General features: G+C 35.1%; 3 protein-coding genes across 3 annotated transcripts; 1 reads left to right on the top strand and 2 right to left on the bottom strand.

Moving 5' to 3' along the window:
- Positions 1-2,674: 2,674 nt before the first annotated feature.
- On the bottom strand, positions 2,675-4,936 carry LOC149503153 (uncharacterized). The gene has a single exon (XM_089740351.1). It carries the CDS (start codon positions 4,767-4,769, stop codon positions 3,264-3,266), a length of 1,506 nt encoding a protein of 501 aa, XP_089596477.1. The 5' UTR covers positions 4,770-4,936; the 3' UTR covers positions 2,675-3,263.
- Positions 4,937-5,687: 751 nt separating this feature from the next.
- Positions 5,688-8,639, top strand: TfIIFbeta (transcription factor TFIIFbeta). The gene is made up of 4 exons (XM_028186212.2): positions 5,688-6,378; positions 6,510-6,721; positions 7,848-7,973; positions 8,264-8,639. Exons 1-4 carry the CDS (start codon positions 6,102-6,104, stop codon positions 8,435-8,437), a joined length of 789 nt encoding a protein of 262 aa, XP_028042013.1. The 5' UTR covers positions 5,688-6,101; the 3' UTR covers positions 8,438-8,639.
- Positions 8,640-10,368: 1,729 nt separating this feature from the next.
- On the bottom strand, positions 10,369-15,208 carry LOC114251810 (tetraspanin-7). Its single transcript, XM_028186204.2, has 5 exons — positions 15,045-15,208; positions 14,207-14,395; positions 13,617-13,778; positions 12,494-12,622; positions 10,369-10,829 (listed from the first exon to the last, which is right to left on the bottom strand). Exons 1-5 carry the CDS (start codon positions 15,120-15,122, stop codon positions 10,674-10,676), a joined length of 714 nt encoding a protein of 237 aa, XP_028042005.1. The 5' UTR covers positions 15,123-15,208; the 3' UTR covers positions 10,369-10,673.
- Positions 15,209-15,752: the final 544 nt, after the last annotated feature.

The raw sequence follows: 15,752 nt of genomic DNA, 5'->3' as shown, positions 1-15,752 counted from the left end.
TGACCTGACTGCTCTCTCTCCAGCTCAAATCCCATGTATCACGGAGATATATGCTAGGTAAAGCATTCAGGTCGTGTCCGAAAATCGTGTATGGGTATAAATCGCCACTCACAGTTGCCTCGTTTGCCAAACTGTCAGCTCTCACATTTCCTATGATGCCACAGTGGCTAGGTATCCAGCAGAAAGTGACTGTGTAGTTGTTTAATTGGCAATGCAACAACTTTCTCTTACATTCAAATGTTATGTGGAAGAAAGGATTCAGTTTTAAGGAAAATTTTTCTAAGCTTTGTAAAGAACTAAGTGAATCTGTAAATATAACACTTTTATTGAGTTTAAAAATTATAACATATTCTATTGCTTTCAGAAGACCGAAGCATTCTCCCGTAAATATAGATGTTTCTGGTGGTAATTTTATTTTTTGGACTATATTATATTGGTTATGAAATACACCTACTCCAACACACCCTGTGGGATGTTTGGATGCATCAGTATATATGTAATGCCAATTTGGCCATTTAGTATTTACAATATGGTTAAAAGTAGTGTTTACATTACAATCGGACCTATCTATGTTGAGAGAAAAACAAATAGTAGGAGAGAAAAGAAGAGAATCATATGAAGTTTTAAATAAAGGAAGGACTTTAAAGGAATGTGTAGGAGCTTGTAACGATTTATATTTCTGAAAACTTTTTACTAGGCATGGAAAGGGCTTATTAGTAGAAGACAATTTCTCTGACAATAATTCAAGTTTGGAAGGTAAAGGATGATTATAAAATTGAACAATTCGGAAAATAAATCTGTCAGAGAGATACTGGCGTCTAAATCTTAAAGGGGGATCGCAACATTCTATTTGAAGTGCATTAACGGGAGTGGATTTCATTGCACCTGTAATGAGTCTTAATGCCTTAGAATGAATCAGGTCCAATTTCTTAAAACCTGTCACATTCCCAGGATCTAAAAAGAAAGTACCAAAATCTAAAATACTTCTAATAGCGGCGTTATAAACCAACTTCATAGTAGCTGGATGAGCACCCCACCAGACACCACGTAGGCATCTGAGCATATTCAAATTCCGTTCACATTTTGAAACTACAAGCTCACAATGGGCTAGACCTGTTAGTTTTGCATCAAGTACAACCCCTAAAAACTTTACTTGATTTTTGCTTGGTAAAGGTGTATTATCATAAGTAATAGTAGGTGTGGGAGGATTTCGAGATTTGGTAAAAATAACGCAGCTACTCTTTGACGGAGATAAATCTAGGCCATTAGTATCCATCCAAGTTTTTAAAGAAGATAAAGATGAAGAAATATGCTCACAAGCATTTGTCACAGATTCATCAGAGGCGTAAATGACCAAGTCGTCCGCATACTGTAGGATACTAACATTGTCACCAACAGACCTTTCTAAGTCGTGTGTATATATGTTGTACAATAAAGGGCTTAGTACAGAACCTTGCGGCAACCCCTTCCAGACCAATCTACTTGGTGTATACGGGACTCCAACGTCCAGAATAATTTGTCTCTCGGAAAAAAGATTAAAAATAAAGTTAGTTAAAAGGTGTGGGACATTTAAATTATTCAGCTTTTGTTTAAGAATGGGGAGTAAAATGTTATCGTATGCAGAATTAATATCCAAGAAAGCAGCGACTGTGGATTTTTTGTCTAAAAATGCATTACGTATATCAGTAGTAAAAATCCCCAAGCTATCTGCCACACTTTTCCCCTTTCTAAAACCAAACTGTGTCTGAGAGAGATGCTCACTATTCTCAATGAACCATTCAAGACGATTTTTAATAACATGTTCAACTACTTTAGTAATTACCGATGATAAAACTATTGGGCGAAAAGACTCAACATTAGACTGTGTTTTATTTGGTTTCAAAAAGGGCAGCACTATTTGCCTTCGCCAAGATAAAGGAATGTCACCTGACAAAACTACTTTGTTTATTAAATTTAAAAAGTGACTTAAGCCATTTTCACCAATGTGTGATAAAAAGGAATATGGTATCCTGTCTTCCCCAGGAGCACTGTCCTTTACGTGGTTTAACACTCCTTTCAGCTCGATCATAGTAATAGGAAGATTTAAAGAAGAAAAGCTATTGGTTTTAACGGGTAGGGAACGGATAATTAAATCTTGGTGTGGTACAGAAGCAGGAGCCAAACGGTCGAGGAATTGATCGGCTAATACAATAGGAAGGAGAAGCGCACTCGAAGGATTTATAGCGGTTCTAAATCTCTTGATGTTTCGCCAAAGAACTGACGAATGTGTTTCAGGAGACAAGGAACTGCAAAAATTCCTCCAACCCTCAAACTTCTTTTTCTTAAACAACTTCCTTGTCTCTTTCATTATCTCCAACAGTGCATCATAATTCTCCAATGACATGTTAATGCGATAGTTCCTCTCAGCAAGTCTCCGGCTAGATATAGCATTAGTGCATTCTTCATCCCACCATGGTGGTGATGACAATTTATTATGGCGCGGCTTTCGCTTAGGAAAAACAGTATCAGCAGCTTGTAATAAAACAGATTTAAAATAGTCCGTATCACAAGTATTTGTATCTTGAAGAAATGTTTCTTCTACTAATGTAGTATATTTGTCCCAATGAGAATCAATGATTTTATGTTTTAATCGCGGCTTTGATGTTAATGCTTCATTTTGTTTATTATAGGGAAAGGAAATAACAATGGGATAGTGATCACTATTGAATGTGGATGACAAAGTAGACCAAGTTAATAAAGATGCTAAATTAGAAGTACAAATAGACAGGTCTATAGCACTGATTGCTTCATCAGGCCTAGTGAGCCGGGTAGGGGATCCGGTATTTAAGATACACAGATCATATGAGTCTAAAATATCCAACAATTCATGTCCATAACAATTAGAAAAGGAACTACCCCAAGATGTGTGATGAGAGTTAAAATCACCCAAAATCATGAAAGGATGAGGAAGAAGTGAAATTATATTTCTAATTTCACTAAAGACTCTTAAAGAAGGATGTGGAATATAAACGGAAACATAACAAATATTATTAACAATAGCAGCAATGATAGAAAAATCATCACTGTGTGAAGGAAGAGGAAGAGGAGATATAAGATGAGAGTTTCTGACAAGAAGGCACACACCGCCATACCCATCAGCCCTGTCATTCCTTAAACAGGAGTAGCCAGGGATTTTAAATGTATAATTCGGCTTAAGCCAGGTTTCAGATAAAGAAAGAATAAAAGGTTTAAAAGTATTTACAATATGTACAAGTTCATGTTTTTTACTTATGATACTTCTGCAGTTCCATTGAACTATCCTGTCCATTATGACTATTATTATTATTGTTAGGGTTGAATAAAGTAGCAGCGTTGGTCGGTATGGTTAAATTTGATTGAGATAACAATTTAATTAAAGTTGTAATTAAGTCTATTAAGTTCTGTTCACTCTGTTTGTCAGCATTGGGTGAGGTTTGTAATACACAACCATTAGAGGGTGCGGGCATGTTGTAATCCTTTACAATTGAATTGTGAGCTTCACTGTCATAACCTTTATTAGGTTTAGGTGGGGTTCGTGGTTTAGTAACAACAGTTTTTTTATACGATAATATGCGTGATGGGGGTGAGCCGGGTACAATAGTATTGTCTGTTTGTAAAGTTTTATTTGGAATGGATGTTAAGATATCAGCATATGTTTTATTTATTATTGGGTGAAGTTTTGATGCTTCCATGTATGATAGGTTGTTTTCAGCCATGGTAGTTTTTATTTCTTTTTGCCTAAAATATTCTGGGCATTTTTTGCTTGACGCAAAATGTAGCCCAGAACATAAGCAGCAAGAGCCCTGATCTTCCTCAATATTACAGCTATCACCGGTGTGACCTTGTCCACATTTATAGCATCTTGGTTTGGACCTGCATTTTGTTTTTGTGTGGCCAAAATGACAACAGTTATAGCACTGTATAGTTGGGTAAGTATATAGTTGTACAGGTAAAGAGTTAAAACACATAAAAACACGTTTAGGTAATACTTGGCCGTCAAATGTCAATACAACTGTTTGAGAGGGTTTCCAAGTTGGTTCATTATTTACAATTACCTTATAATTTAAACGTCTGACTTTAATTATATCACCACATCCCATAGGCATATTAGTATTTTCCTTTATATCTTCGGGAGACCACTCAGTTGGAACTCCCCTTACTAATCCCATTCTAGTAATATTAAAGGTGGGTATATATGCTTTCAACTTATTTTCAGATAAACAATTTGACTGGAGAAAGCTGTTGGCGTCTAAATAATTATGAAAAGAAAGAGACATTTTGTTTCTTCCTATCCTTTTCAAACTGCCATTTACAATTTTTTTAAAAGAATTTTTTTTTAAAAACCTGCCGAACACAATAGGGTGCAGATTGGTGCCGTCGTCTTCCGCAGACTGTATTTTATGAACATGCACAATGTAAGGGCCACGATCATTGCAATCATAATTAGTCCTGCCTATTTGTGTGGGAGCGTGGGAAGGAGAATTTACGTTATCTGGAGTAGAAGATGGTAAATTATTCATGGGGACCTTTATAAACTCATCATTACAATGACAATCAGTGTTTTTTAATGCATCATTATTATGTTTCCTTTTCCTCTTATTACATTGCTTGCATATCCTATGAAGATAATTTCGTTTTAATTTTCGTTTGGATACCGACGAACAGTCGGAATCCATTCCAGATTCGTTTGAAATTGTAACAAATGCTCCCACAGGGGGCACTGTGCCCCCTGGGTCTGGCGGCTCGTTCATAAAAGTATTCAGAAAAAACTTACCCTACGTAGAAAAGATAAATAATAAATATAGGAATAACACTAATCTAAAATTCACAACTTAGAACTATTCTGATTACTAATTACAATAAATCTACAATTTAATTTGAAAAAAATTTAAAAACCGCGCCCGCCAAGTTCGAACGTTTCCCGCGCTTTTTTTCGACAGTCACATTATGTTTAGATTTATAAATTGTAAATGACTAATATTTTGCCAATTGAATTGACTAATTTAATTTCATGCTATTTGATTAATGTTCCAAATTCTTTTCATTTCATTTCAATTCCTATTAACATTTTTCACAAAAAAATTATAAAATATTAGGCTGTACGGTATACATTTGCCTTTCCAGTTGGAAAAATACAACTACTACTACTACTGACATTTGACAAGTACTTAATTTCAATAGTAGTTTGACGTCACTTCCGTTGCATACCTACGTGACGTACTGTAAAATTTTTACCCTCATGCGCCTAAAGAAGTTTCACGTTTTTTATTGTTTGTTGCTTAAGGGAAAAAAATAAGAAGTCAAGTGAATCAGTCAATTGAAGGTTGACCTTTAATGGGAACGCGAGGAGTGAAGTTTTGTGAATTGTTTTATTTTAAAATTTAGTTTTTCTTACTACTAACTTTCTCGCCTGATTTTCTCAGAAGGTCGCGATTCCAATCTGGTAGTAGGTTCAGCGAAGCGTTGATCTTATTAAAGTTAGTATTAGAAATTCTTGCAGGTTGAGCCCGTGAGCTCACCTACCGGTCTGCGGGTAATTGGAATAGCCCCTTAGACTACCAACTATTAGTTAGAAAAAAAACTACAGAACCTATTAATAGATAAGGACGATATCTTGATCTGTGATATTCATAGATTATACAGTAAATGTCTCTCTCTCAGCTTGACTGACCTTGACCTAAAGGGCTTAGCTACCAGGTCATAAATTCTCTTAAAAAAACACTTAGTAACTCTATATTCTATAACGGGTTAACAAAATTTAAACAAAATCTAAGGTGCCGTAATTCTCCTCTTATTATTCTTTTTAAGTTTAAAATCTATGTAAGAGTCAAAATAGTTAATATACCTAAAGCTCCTGTGACGTAGTATTTATTATATTAATCTGTGATTAAGCTGTCACCAGAGATTATACACATAAATTATATTATATTTTCGAGAGCTGTCACGTAGGTCTTTTGTGGAAGTGCAAGTAAACTTTCTAAGATTTGGTTATAGATAAAGGAAATCTTTAAGACTTTATACTTTTAAAGGCCGTTGAAATACTGTCCGTTATCGACCGCTAATAGATTTTATATTCCACAACAATGACCGAATTGGACTTATCAAATACTGGTAGAGGAGTATGGTTGGTAAAAGTACCTAAATATATAGCAAACAAATGGGAAAAAGCTCCTGGAAACATTGAGGTAGGAAAACTAAAGATCTCCAGAGTACCAGGAACGAGAGCTAAAGTGCAGTTATCCTTGTCAGAAGCAGTGCTATGTTTAAAGGACCCTGGTGAACAAAGCATACCAAAAGAACATAAGCTTGATGTTTCAAACGTTAATACTCAATCTCTAGGTGTATTTTCGCATATTGCCCGTAAGTAGTCTCATAATTATCTATATTTACCGCCTCCTAACATGTCCTGTTGAACTCAATGATAAAATTAATTTCATGTCTAAAGTTCGATATTAAATTATTCGTGTTTATTCATAATATAACCATTTTAGCGACAAATACGGACTCTGTTGTACCAGAGACGGAAAACCTTTACATGGAGGGTAGGATAGTACAGAAATTGGAATGCAGACCAAATGATGATGTGACATACTATAAGCTTAAATCTGAATCAATAAAGAAAGCATCCATGCCTCAGCGACAAGTGCAACAGCTTGACAGGATTGTTCAGAACTTCAAACCAGTATCTGACCATCGACATAATGTATGTTTACTGTTGAAATCTAAAGGATTGATTTACTGTATTTTTCAGCAACTGATCATTAAAACATGCCCCTGACTGCATTGGAAGTCAAACTAGAGATGATTAAAAAGTTTTAAATAGAGCATGTGTAGAGCTCTGAGATCTCCAGATGCAGTTCAATACTCTTTGGATATGTTGTTGAATGAAATGCTTCATATAAATTCTACTAGAAGTATTAAAATACAGGTTGCAGCAATGTCTGCTCCCATTGTATAGCAAAGTTATCATTTAGACAAACTCGAAAATAAAAACATGATTGATCAATATAAAAAATTATAAATTGAGTAGTTATTGATAGCTACTTATCTGATAACAGTCCTCCATAGGTTAGGAATTAATGGGACATAAGTAGTGATTGATATAATTGGAATGGTGGAACAGTAAATAGGGAATGTTTAGTAGCTTGGGATGGCCAAGACTGTAAAATTTGCATCTTGAGCTGGTATAAAATAAATAGGTACTTCCACCTTTTATCTGATGATGGGTGGGCGCATTCATATATGTGTGGTATTGGTACAGATAGTAGGGTGTGTGTAGATATTGCTCCTGCTTATGTTTACAGCAAATCATTGTGTGCTTAGTGTGAGTTTTTAACTTCTTGATCATTTAAAAAATAACTCAAATTTGTATGAAGTTGGAATAGCGCCCCTGCATTTGCTGCTTGGGGTGCTGTTCCAACTCTGATCGAGAAGTTAAAAAGTTCACACTAAGCACATTGGTTTGAACGAAAACCTCATACAATAGAATTGAGATTTCGACTTCTCAAGGTTGTTGGTACTATTCATGTTATGATGACTAGTGAGGTAACCACTTTACACTGGGTGGACCACGGGGTTCTTCACTCATCTATATAGTAAATTAAATTATAAACATCAGTAAATAAAAACAAATGGCTCTGTATATTTTTACTTTCTATGAGCTCTTAAACCAACCAGAAAACTTTTCACAAGTGACACAATGAATAACAACAGGTTTTAAAATATTCTTAAGTTGTTTTACTTTTTGTATTCTATTAAGTTTATTTCATTTCATTATGTTAATCATGCTTTTTTTAATTTTGTATATTAAAATTTCGTAAAATATTTAGATTGACTACCAAGAAAGGAAGAAGGCTGAAGGGAAAAAGGCTCGTGATGATAAAGAAGCAGTGCTCAATATGCTGTTTGCAGCATTTGAGAAACATCAGTATTACAATATTAAGGATCTTCAAAAGGTAATAAATACTATTCTGATGATTTTATATTTGTAAAGATATAAAGAGATAAAATGATTAACACATTATTAAACAAAAAAAATTATCATTGTCCTAATAAGAAAATTAAAGGCCAAAAGAAATTGTTTCACTGTATATATTATATTCTAATTTTGATAATAATGTTCATACTTTGAAACTGAGAATAGTAGTGACTTTGAATTTAAAATTAGTATAATTATATATAATTCATTAAATCAGTATAATAATAGACATAACGATTTAAGTATATTATTTTATTGTAATTTCAGATCACCAGACAGCCAATAGTATATTTGAAAGAAATTCTGAAAGAGGTCTGTAATTACAATTTAAGAAATCCTCACAAGAATATGTGGGAGTTAAAACCAGAATATAGGCATTACAAACAAGATGTTCCTGTTGAAACAAAGGAGGATAAGAACAGTAATTCTGATACTGAATAGACTGAAATTTGTATTAATTATACAAATATACATAAATATGGATGTCAGAGAATCCTCGACAGAAGCAAAGTTTTTATGTATTTTTCAATAACTTATATTATAAGATGTGTTAAGAATGTGAATTTTTCATTATTACCTGTAATATTATGTGATCAATCTTGGGTGTATACTCGAAATAATGTAAAGATTTTAAAAATAATAATTATTGTGTATTCTTGGTCAGAATCCTCTTACAAATGTCTCAGTAGAAAAAAGGGAGATGATTTTGTTAGGATGGAGAGATTGCTCATCTTTTCAGCTTCACAAGTTATTGGTTTATCTGTGCAGTCTCGATCTCGTCACGCCACGAACCGGGCTGCTGAGGAAGGCCGCCTCCAACAGAGGAGCCCCTTAGCGTACGGGGTTGTACATTGTGCGATATAGCCTGACACATTGCAAGGTTGAAGGGGAAGTGGGAAAAGTAGGATCGACTAGCGATCGCGGATCGGAGACCGCTGTGTGGATAAGCCTCCCATAAGGTGGACTGACGAAACGTTAAAAGTCGTGGGAATCCGCAGAATGTCGGCAGCGAAGAATCGACCATCTTGGCAAAGGGGATGGCCCATTTTCGGCCCAAAGCGGACAATAGATTATAGAAAAAATACTTAGTGCATTAATTTTGTCATAAATAAATATGCATTTACTTTCTTGCAAATAAGCGCCACTATAGTTTACAATAAGTAGTTTAAAAAAAGTAACTCTATTGAAAAAACAAGGATTTTTATTTTTGCGGGAAAAATATTGCCAGCTTCAAATCCTTTTACGTATGAAGTAAATATTTTGAGTATATAAATAAAGCATATAAATAAATCATTTTAAGTATTATCATTAATCAAACGATTTTAATGGATTTTATGCACATAAAATAACATCGAAGACATACCCATTGGACTTTAACTTGTAACTATACTTGAGACCTTAGAACTTATATCTCAAGGTGGGTGGCTCATTTACGTTGTAGATGTATGTGGGCTCGAGTAACCACTTAGCAACACCAGGGTGGCTGTGAACTCGCCCACCCATCTAAGCAATAAAAAAAACTTTACTAGTATTGTTATTTAAATATGTACAACTAAAACAAAAACATAAAAAATAATGTGTACTCGTAAAAAAAGATTAAGATATAAATCAATTATCGGTTATTTAAAAAAATAATCGATATATGAATTTCATGTAATTATTTTTCTTTATACTGACAACACTGAATTTAATCTGACTGACTGACACTTCGCTTGCTGCTTGTGGTGTTGTGCTTGCGTACAAAACGGATGTGTTTTGATTTTTCTTCGATTTATTTTACTTTTATCAATAACGTTTTATACTACGACTAAAAAACATTGTGTGAATTGTGGTTTTACCCTGACCGAGATTTAAAACCGTGTATATGCTCTCCTTTGCTATTTTTAGATGATACTAATTGTGTATGAAGATGAAGAAAATATATATATTTAAAGAATTAAGTGTGTTTTTATACCCTATTGGATAAAAATAAATTAGGAACATCTTAAACATTAAGAAAAGAAAAGTTCTTGAAGTATCTCACAATCCGACACTTATTTATATAGAAAATTAACCTCAAAACGAGTTTTTATTTTTATTATATTTTTTATAATAGTGGCGTCAATTTCAATATATTTTTTAGATATCCAATACATTTAAGAATTTGAATCAGTACATTTTTATAGTAATATTTGATGTCCATCTTGGGCCTAGCACACTATGGAGAGTGGGCAATCCCCTTTAAGCAGGCATGTCCAGCAGTGGACGTTTGTAGTTTGTAGGTTAATTATGATACTCTATGGTAAACTTAAAACCTACTTGTCAAAAATAATACGTGCACCTTCCTGACTATTGACGGCACGTAAAAAAGTTTTCATTTAAATAAAACAACCTTTAAATGCTCGAGATTTATTAACAGTTTAAAATATAGTATAATTTAATAAACATCATAGATTAAGTTTATAATAACAATGCATACTTACATAGCTCGATAACAACTTTATCAAATAATCATTTAATTTTATTATGTTTATTTGAATAGGTACTCCAGAAGATCTTTAAATATTTTAATACATAGATTAACAGTAGATAAAATTTAGAGACTAGTAATATAATGCGCTAGTCCTAAAATTATAATTCAAGATAAATCAGTCAAAAGTTAAAGTTTGAGAAGTCGTATCATAAAGCCAATTTTATTTCAGTTCATGACGTCATATTTAGATTTCTTGATGTAATTGGCAAGACAACATGATAATATAGTCCCAAGGAGAGGTAGTAAAGCTGTCCCGATCGCGATTCCGATTAAAATGTCCATATTGCTTTCAATATATTCTGCAATTACCTCGTAACAACCCTGAAAGAAAATTCGAAAGACTTAAAAAATAGGTACCAAAGTTCTTATTATATTTCTAGTTTCGTCAGGCTAGACTATACCGTAATCTGAAAATTGAATTTGGTTTCCAAAGTTTACAATAAACAATTAATCGAGATTTTCATCGAAGGGAATTCATTTAAGTCACGCGAACGAGCCGCGTTACTAATGGTCGACTCTGCACCATGATCTGCTTTTTTTTTTTTTTTTTTTTTTCTACCTAAGCTGATAGCCTTAGGGGCTATTTCAGCGTAACCCTAACGTTTGTAGGTGAGCTCACGGGGCTCAATCCTGATGACGTTGCTAACACGAACCCTAGCAAGAGCCGTGCTTCGCAGAATCTACCACCGGATCGGAAACGCGACCCACTGAGAAGATCCGGCGAGAAACTCAGTGGGCTGTGTCTGAGAGTTAATTTACTCGTCGAGCCCTTCGTCGCAAGCGACGGGTTCGACGGGAACGGTGACCGGTGCTTGAAGTACCTAAAAGCACCGTTAGTGGATCGGGAGGATCCGAGATGACAATGATCTGCAAGCGAAGTAAATTGTCCCTTCGTAACAAGGTGTCACTCTTCAAAACTTGCATACGTTTTGTCATGACCTATGCAAGTGTAGTGTTGGCTCACGCGGCCCGTACACACATGAACTCTCTCTAGGTCATCCAATCCCGTTTCTGCAGGATAGCCGTCGGAGCACCATGATCTGTGAGGAATGGAGGTCCTCACGAAGACCTAAATTAGTACCGATACGTAGGTACCTTAAGGAAGCGCCAGAACGTTACTTTGACAAAACGGCGCGACACGAAAACCCTCTTATCGTGGTCGCCGCTAATTACTCAAACGACCGCAACGGGGCAGCGCAAAGCCGGCGTCGTCCGAAACATGTCTTGTTGGATCCCCCGGGATCCACTCTCAGTGCTTTTAGACCACTCAAGCACCGGTCACTGTCCTCACTCACTGTCACTAGTGTTAGCAAATTCTCTCAGGTTGAATCCATGAGCTCACCTACTCGTCCGAGCGTAGCTGGAATAGCCTCTTAAGCTATCAGCGAATAGGTAGGGAAAAAAGGTCAATCATACGAGGTGCAAAATAAATTCTTCAGGAACCGGCTCTAAGTGTTTTTTTTGCCACAGAAATAGAGATAGTTCTTCCATAGGTGCGGGTACAACACTTAAGTGGAAGCCCTACGCGTAAATTGCTATTATTAGCATAATTCATCTAATTCAGGGCTGTCCAGACAACGGCCTGCGGCTTGTTTTCATGCGGCCCGCGACGCACGTTTTAATTAGAAAATAGTTAGGATAATATAATTCTTTGTAAAAACATATATCAATATTTGGTATAATTTATCTTTATGCTTGTAACATTCCATTCCCATGATATCATTCAAAAGTGAAGCTATCTTTTACTAGAAAGTATTTTGTTTTTGGAAATATATTTTTCTGCGGCCCTCCAGCTTTCAATTTGCCATTTAATTAGCCCGCAAAGGTATGTAGTTTGGACAGCCCTGATCGAGTTCATGTTGTTATAACCAATTAAAATTGAGAACCGACAATCTGAAAGAAACGTTAAACATTTAAAAAAATAACAATAAAATAGGGCTACAATTTCTTTGCTTATTTCAGTATTTTGCGCTAAAGCAGTGTACCTTTTGATGGACTTCGCTGTAATTGGCCGTGACGCAGTTATTAGCGTCTACGCAGCAGGAGATAGGGATCACGCGCTGTGGCGACATCCTCATCCAGTCCGTGTAGTTATTTACGCCACAGCAATGCAACTGTTAATGTTATTATAACGTTTATGTTAAAACAAGATTTTCAATGGGTAGTATATAATATATAATATGTATTTATATAAATATATTTTACTAAAATAATTTATTATAATGAATGAACTGGTACAGTTTTGTCTTCGACGTAAAAGTATGCGTGGTTTACGCATACTTTTACGTCGTTTATGGCCCAAAAACAATAAGTGATAACAAGTTAAATAAAAAAAGTTTCTCGTAAGCTTTCGGTAACGCTTTTCTTATTTACTATTTAAACTAAACTTTTTTGTTTTTACTACTTTAAAAAAAAATTTGTGTTTACTATTTAAATTAAACTTTTTTGTTTTTAAACAAACAACAATCGGAACAAATCAGCCCACGGTCATCCGCCCCTAAATTAGGATTCCCTATGTTATAGGTACTGGAGACCGACATTCATAATTAAATATGTTTAAATATATACTCTCTCTCTCTCTCTCTATCTCTGCCCAGCTATGTATCCTACCTGGCGGTGGGGTCAGCTTACCTTACTTTACTTCTCCACTTCGCTCTGTCTTTGAATATATACATATATGTACAATAAAAACCCAACACAGAGCAAATAAACCTGTGAATCACACGAATGTTTGTCCGATGTCGTAATCGAACCCACGACCATCGGCGCAACAGTCAGGGACGCTAACTACTGCCCCGCCGAGTCTTTTACTATTAAATATTATATAGATTTCGAAGGAAGTGCTTAATGATGTAATTTTCGTTAATTTGTAAGTCTGAAAATAAAGTACCTACGTTTTTAAGGGGACTGCTCATTAATAGCCTTTGCAGCAGGAACTTGGAAGGAAAAAATTGTAATGATATATAATGTATGTCTGATACCTATAGTTATGTGGTAGGTTTTTAAGTTACCAACATAGATTACTCGTATAAGTAATTCTTACTAATAAAATGTTATGGTTTTTTTTAAAACTAAAATAAAGTTTTAATAATAATAATAATTCAATACCTTGGTTTGCGCGAAATCAAAGTTTGCTTTCTGTGGGTTGTAGTGAGTAATTGTTTCGGTAAGTCCGTCGCGAAGACCCTTAGCGAAGGTGTCGCGGTAACATGCTACAGAAGCTCCAACGCCGGCTTCCATCATAAATATGCATGCCAAGAAACCACCGTACTGGAAATGGGTAATATATATTTCTAGATATATAAAAGTCGATTTGTGTATGTACCTTATATAATCCGGTATAACTAAACCGATTTCGAGAACATCTTCAGATTGGCTATAATAGATACCTAGTGATAATTTCAAGTTTGGTAACTGATTGGATCAGAGTCAAAATAAAGATTGGTCAGTAAAGTGGGTGGGGTTTAACTAAACTAAAAGTGAATTTGGTACACTTATGAGTGAATCACATTTATTTATAAGTTTTGGATAAACTGCCACGTTTCTAAAATTGAGTAACAGGTGAATAAACTGGTTTGAGATCGTTTTTCGTAAAGTTGCAAATAAAAATTAAATAAAAAAAACCCTTAATAGTCTGCTTCCAGAGTTTACTAACGAGGCTTAAATGTGCTTAAATATTAAATACGAATGATACTTACGATGTAAAGCAAGACGGGTTGTCCTTTGATGATACAGGAAAAGGCCACGGAACTGATCAGTACGATTAAGCCGGCGATTCCGATCATGACATGAGGAGCTGTCCCGGAGAACTCCGGTGAGAGTTCCAGGTATTTATGTAGATCGAACTCTGCCCATAGTCCTACCACCAACAGTAGTAGCCCAGTTAACTGCAAAATTATATTTTCTCTTTGTAAATATCTAAATGTCCTTCCTGTTTCTGGCGCGAAGCAAAAATGCATTCCGGTTCAAAATGTGACGTGGGCGTTATACATCCTGATTGAGACTTTAACCTCGTATCCTAAGATAGCTGGTCGCGTGCACATATCTATGCTCTCAGGTAATATAGTGAGTTGTGACTTCTAAACATATTATACGTAAAGCAAACAAAATAACAGTTATTAATACAAAAGAGAAAGTGCAAAACCAAAATAATTTAAATTACTTTCTTCTTTTTCTTCCTAGCGTGTTGCTGGTCTAGCACCAGGTTCCGCTTTCCTACTTAAACTCCTCCAGTACTACACTACTTTATACTTTAAATTATGGTAGCCACTTGTCAACACTTTTCAAATGCTACAAGAGGGAACGATCTTTATCGTCGATATGATTGGGTATAAAATACCATTGCCACTTGTTGCGAGTTTGCCCACTAAAGAAGGCTTCATAACATTGTGTCGATCAATAAAGTTGCAAAAATAATTAGAGATTCCGAATTGTATCTTATTTAATACGTTAATAGACTTAACACGTCATCACAAAGCGCAATACCAGCTTCAAAGGTGACGTGGATCAAAGTTAGAATTAAAATCTATGGCTTACCCAAAACACAACATTGAAAACAAAAAGAAAAGTCTTCAAGCAGGCGATGACCGCCACGTTCTTAAATTGATTTCCCATTTTTCATATTATACTGTTACAGTACATTCTTTTTGTTGACTAGTTAGACGCACAGTAACGAGGGCAATGCAATGGAAGCTGTGGTCTATCGCAAGGGTGGGTTCGGAGCTTTCAAGGCGCATGCGTCATATAATCGGCGTCTCTGTTTGTAAATATGAGATGCCTATTTAGTTTTATTGCTCTTATGAATCATCATTTACTACTAAGGTAATAAGTATAATAAGTTACAAAAATACATTATTGTTAGCTAAATGATGATTAAATTACGCTGAAAGCGTACAAGGAATGATTGTTTTTTTCACAAGTCCATAAACAGCTATACCTATAAAACATAACATGAAAATACGGTCTACCAATGGTTGGTCTTATTTTAAATAAGTTTTATACCTAAATAAATGCTTCATAGTATTAGATATTAAACGCGCGCAGATGTACCTACATTTTACTGGTGATAGAGGGCACTGTAAGCCCACATTGGTAGGTAACACCATCCACCCTATTTCTACTGCGAAGCAGTCATGCGTTTCAGTTTTCAAGAGTAAAGAAAGACGTCTACAAAATTTCAGCCTGACGATGATGTCCCCGTAATATCCATGGGCTCCGGTAAACATTTAACATTTGATGAACCAT

Source organism: Bombyx mandarina, chromosome 04 (genome assembly GCF_030267445.1).
Source record: "Bombyx mandarina strain Sakado chromosome 04, ASM3026744v2".
NCBI classification, from domain to species: Eukaryota; Metazoa; Arthropoda; class Insecta; order Lepidoptera; family Bombycidae; genus Bombyx; species Bombyx mandarina.
The sequence above is the reverse complement of the archived record's forward strand: the minus strand, read 5'-3'. Positions and strand labels throughout refer to the sequence as shown.

Excerpts from the sequence above, each read along its gene's own strand:
- LOC149503153 (XM_089740351.1), bottom strand. The coding sequence starts at position 4,769 with ATGAACGAGCCGCCAGACCCAGGGGGCACAGTGCCCCCTGTGGGAGCA.
- TfIIFbeta (XM_028186212.2), top strand. The coding sequence starts at position 6,102 with ATGACCGAATTGGACTTATCAAATACTGGTAGAGGAGTATGGTTGGTA. Across the intron at positions 6,379-6,509 it reads TGTATTTTCGCATATTGCCC|CGACAAATACGGACTCTGTT; the intron begins GTAAGTAGTCTC and ends TAACCATTTTAG. Across the intron at positions 7,974-8,263 it reads ATATTAAGGATCTTCAAAAG|ATCACCAGACAGCCAATAGT; the intron begins GTAATAAATACT and ends TTGTAATTTCAG.
- LOC114251810 (XM_028186204.2), bottom strand. The coding sequence starts at position 15,122 with ATGGGAAATCAATTTAAGAACGTGGCGGTCATCGCCTGCTTGAAGACT. Across the intron at positions 14,396-15,044 it reads TTTTCAATGTTGTGTTTTGG|TTAACTGGGCTACTACTGTT; the intron begins GTAAGCCATAGA and ends ATAATTTTGCAG. Across the intron at positions 12,623-13,616 it reads TTGATTTCGCGCAAACCAAG|TTGCATTGCTGTGGCGTAAA; the intron begins GTATTGAATTAT and ends TAACATTAACAG.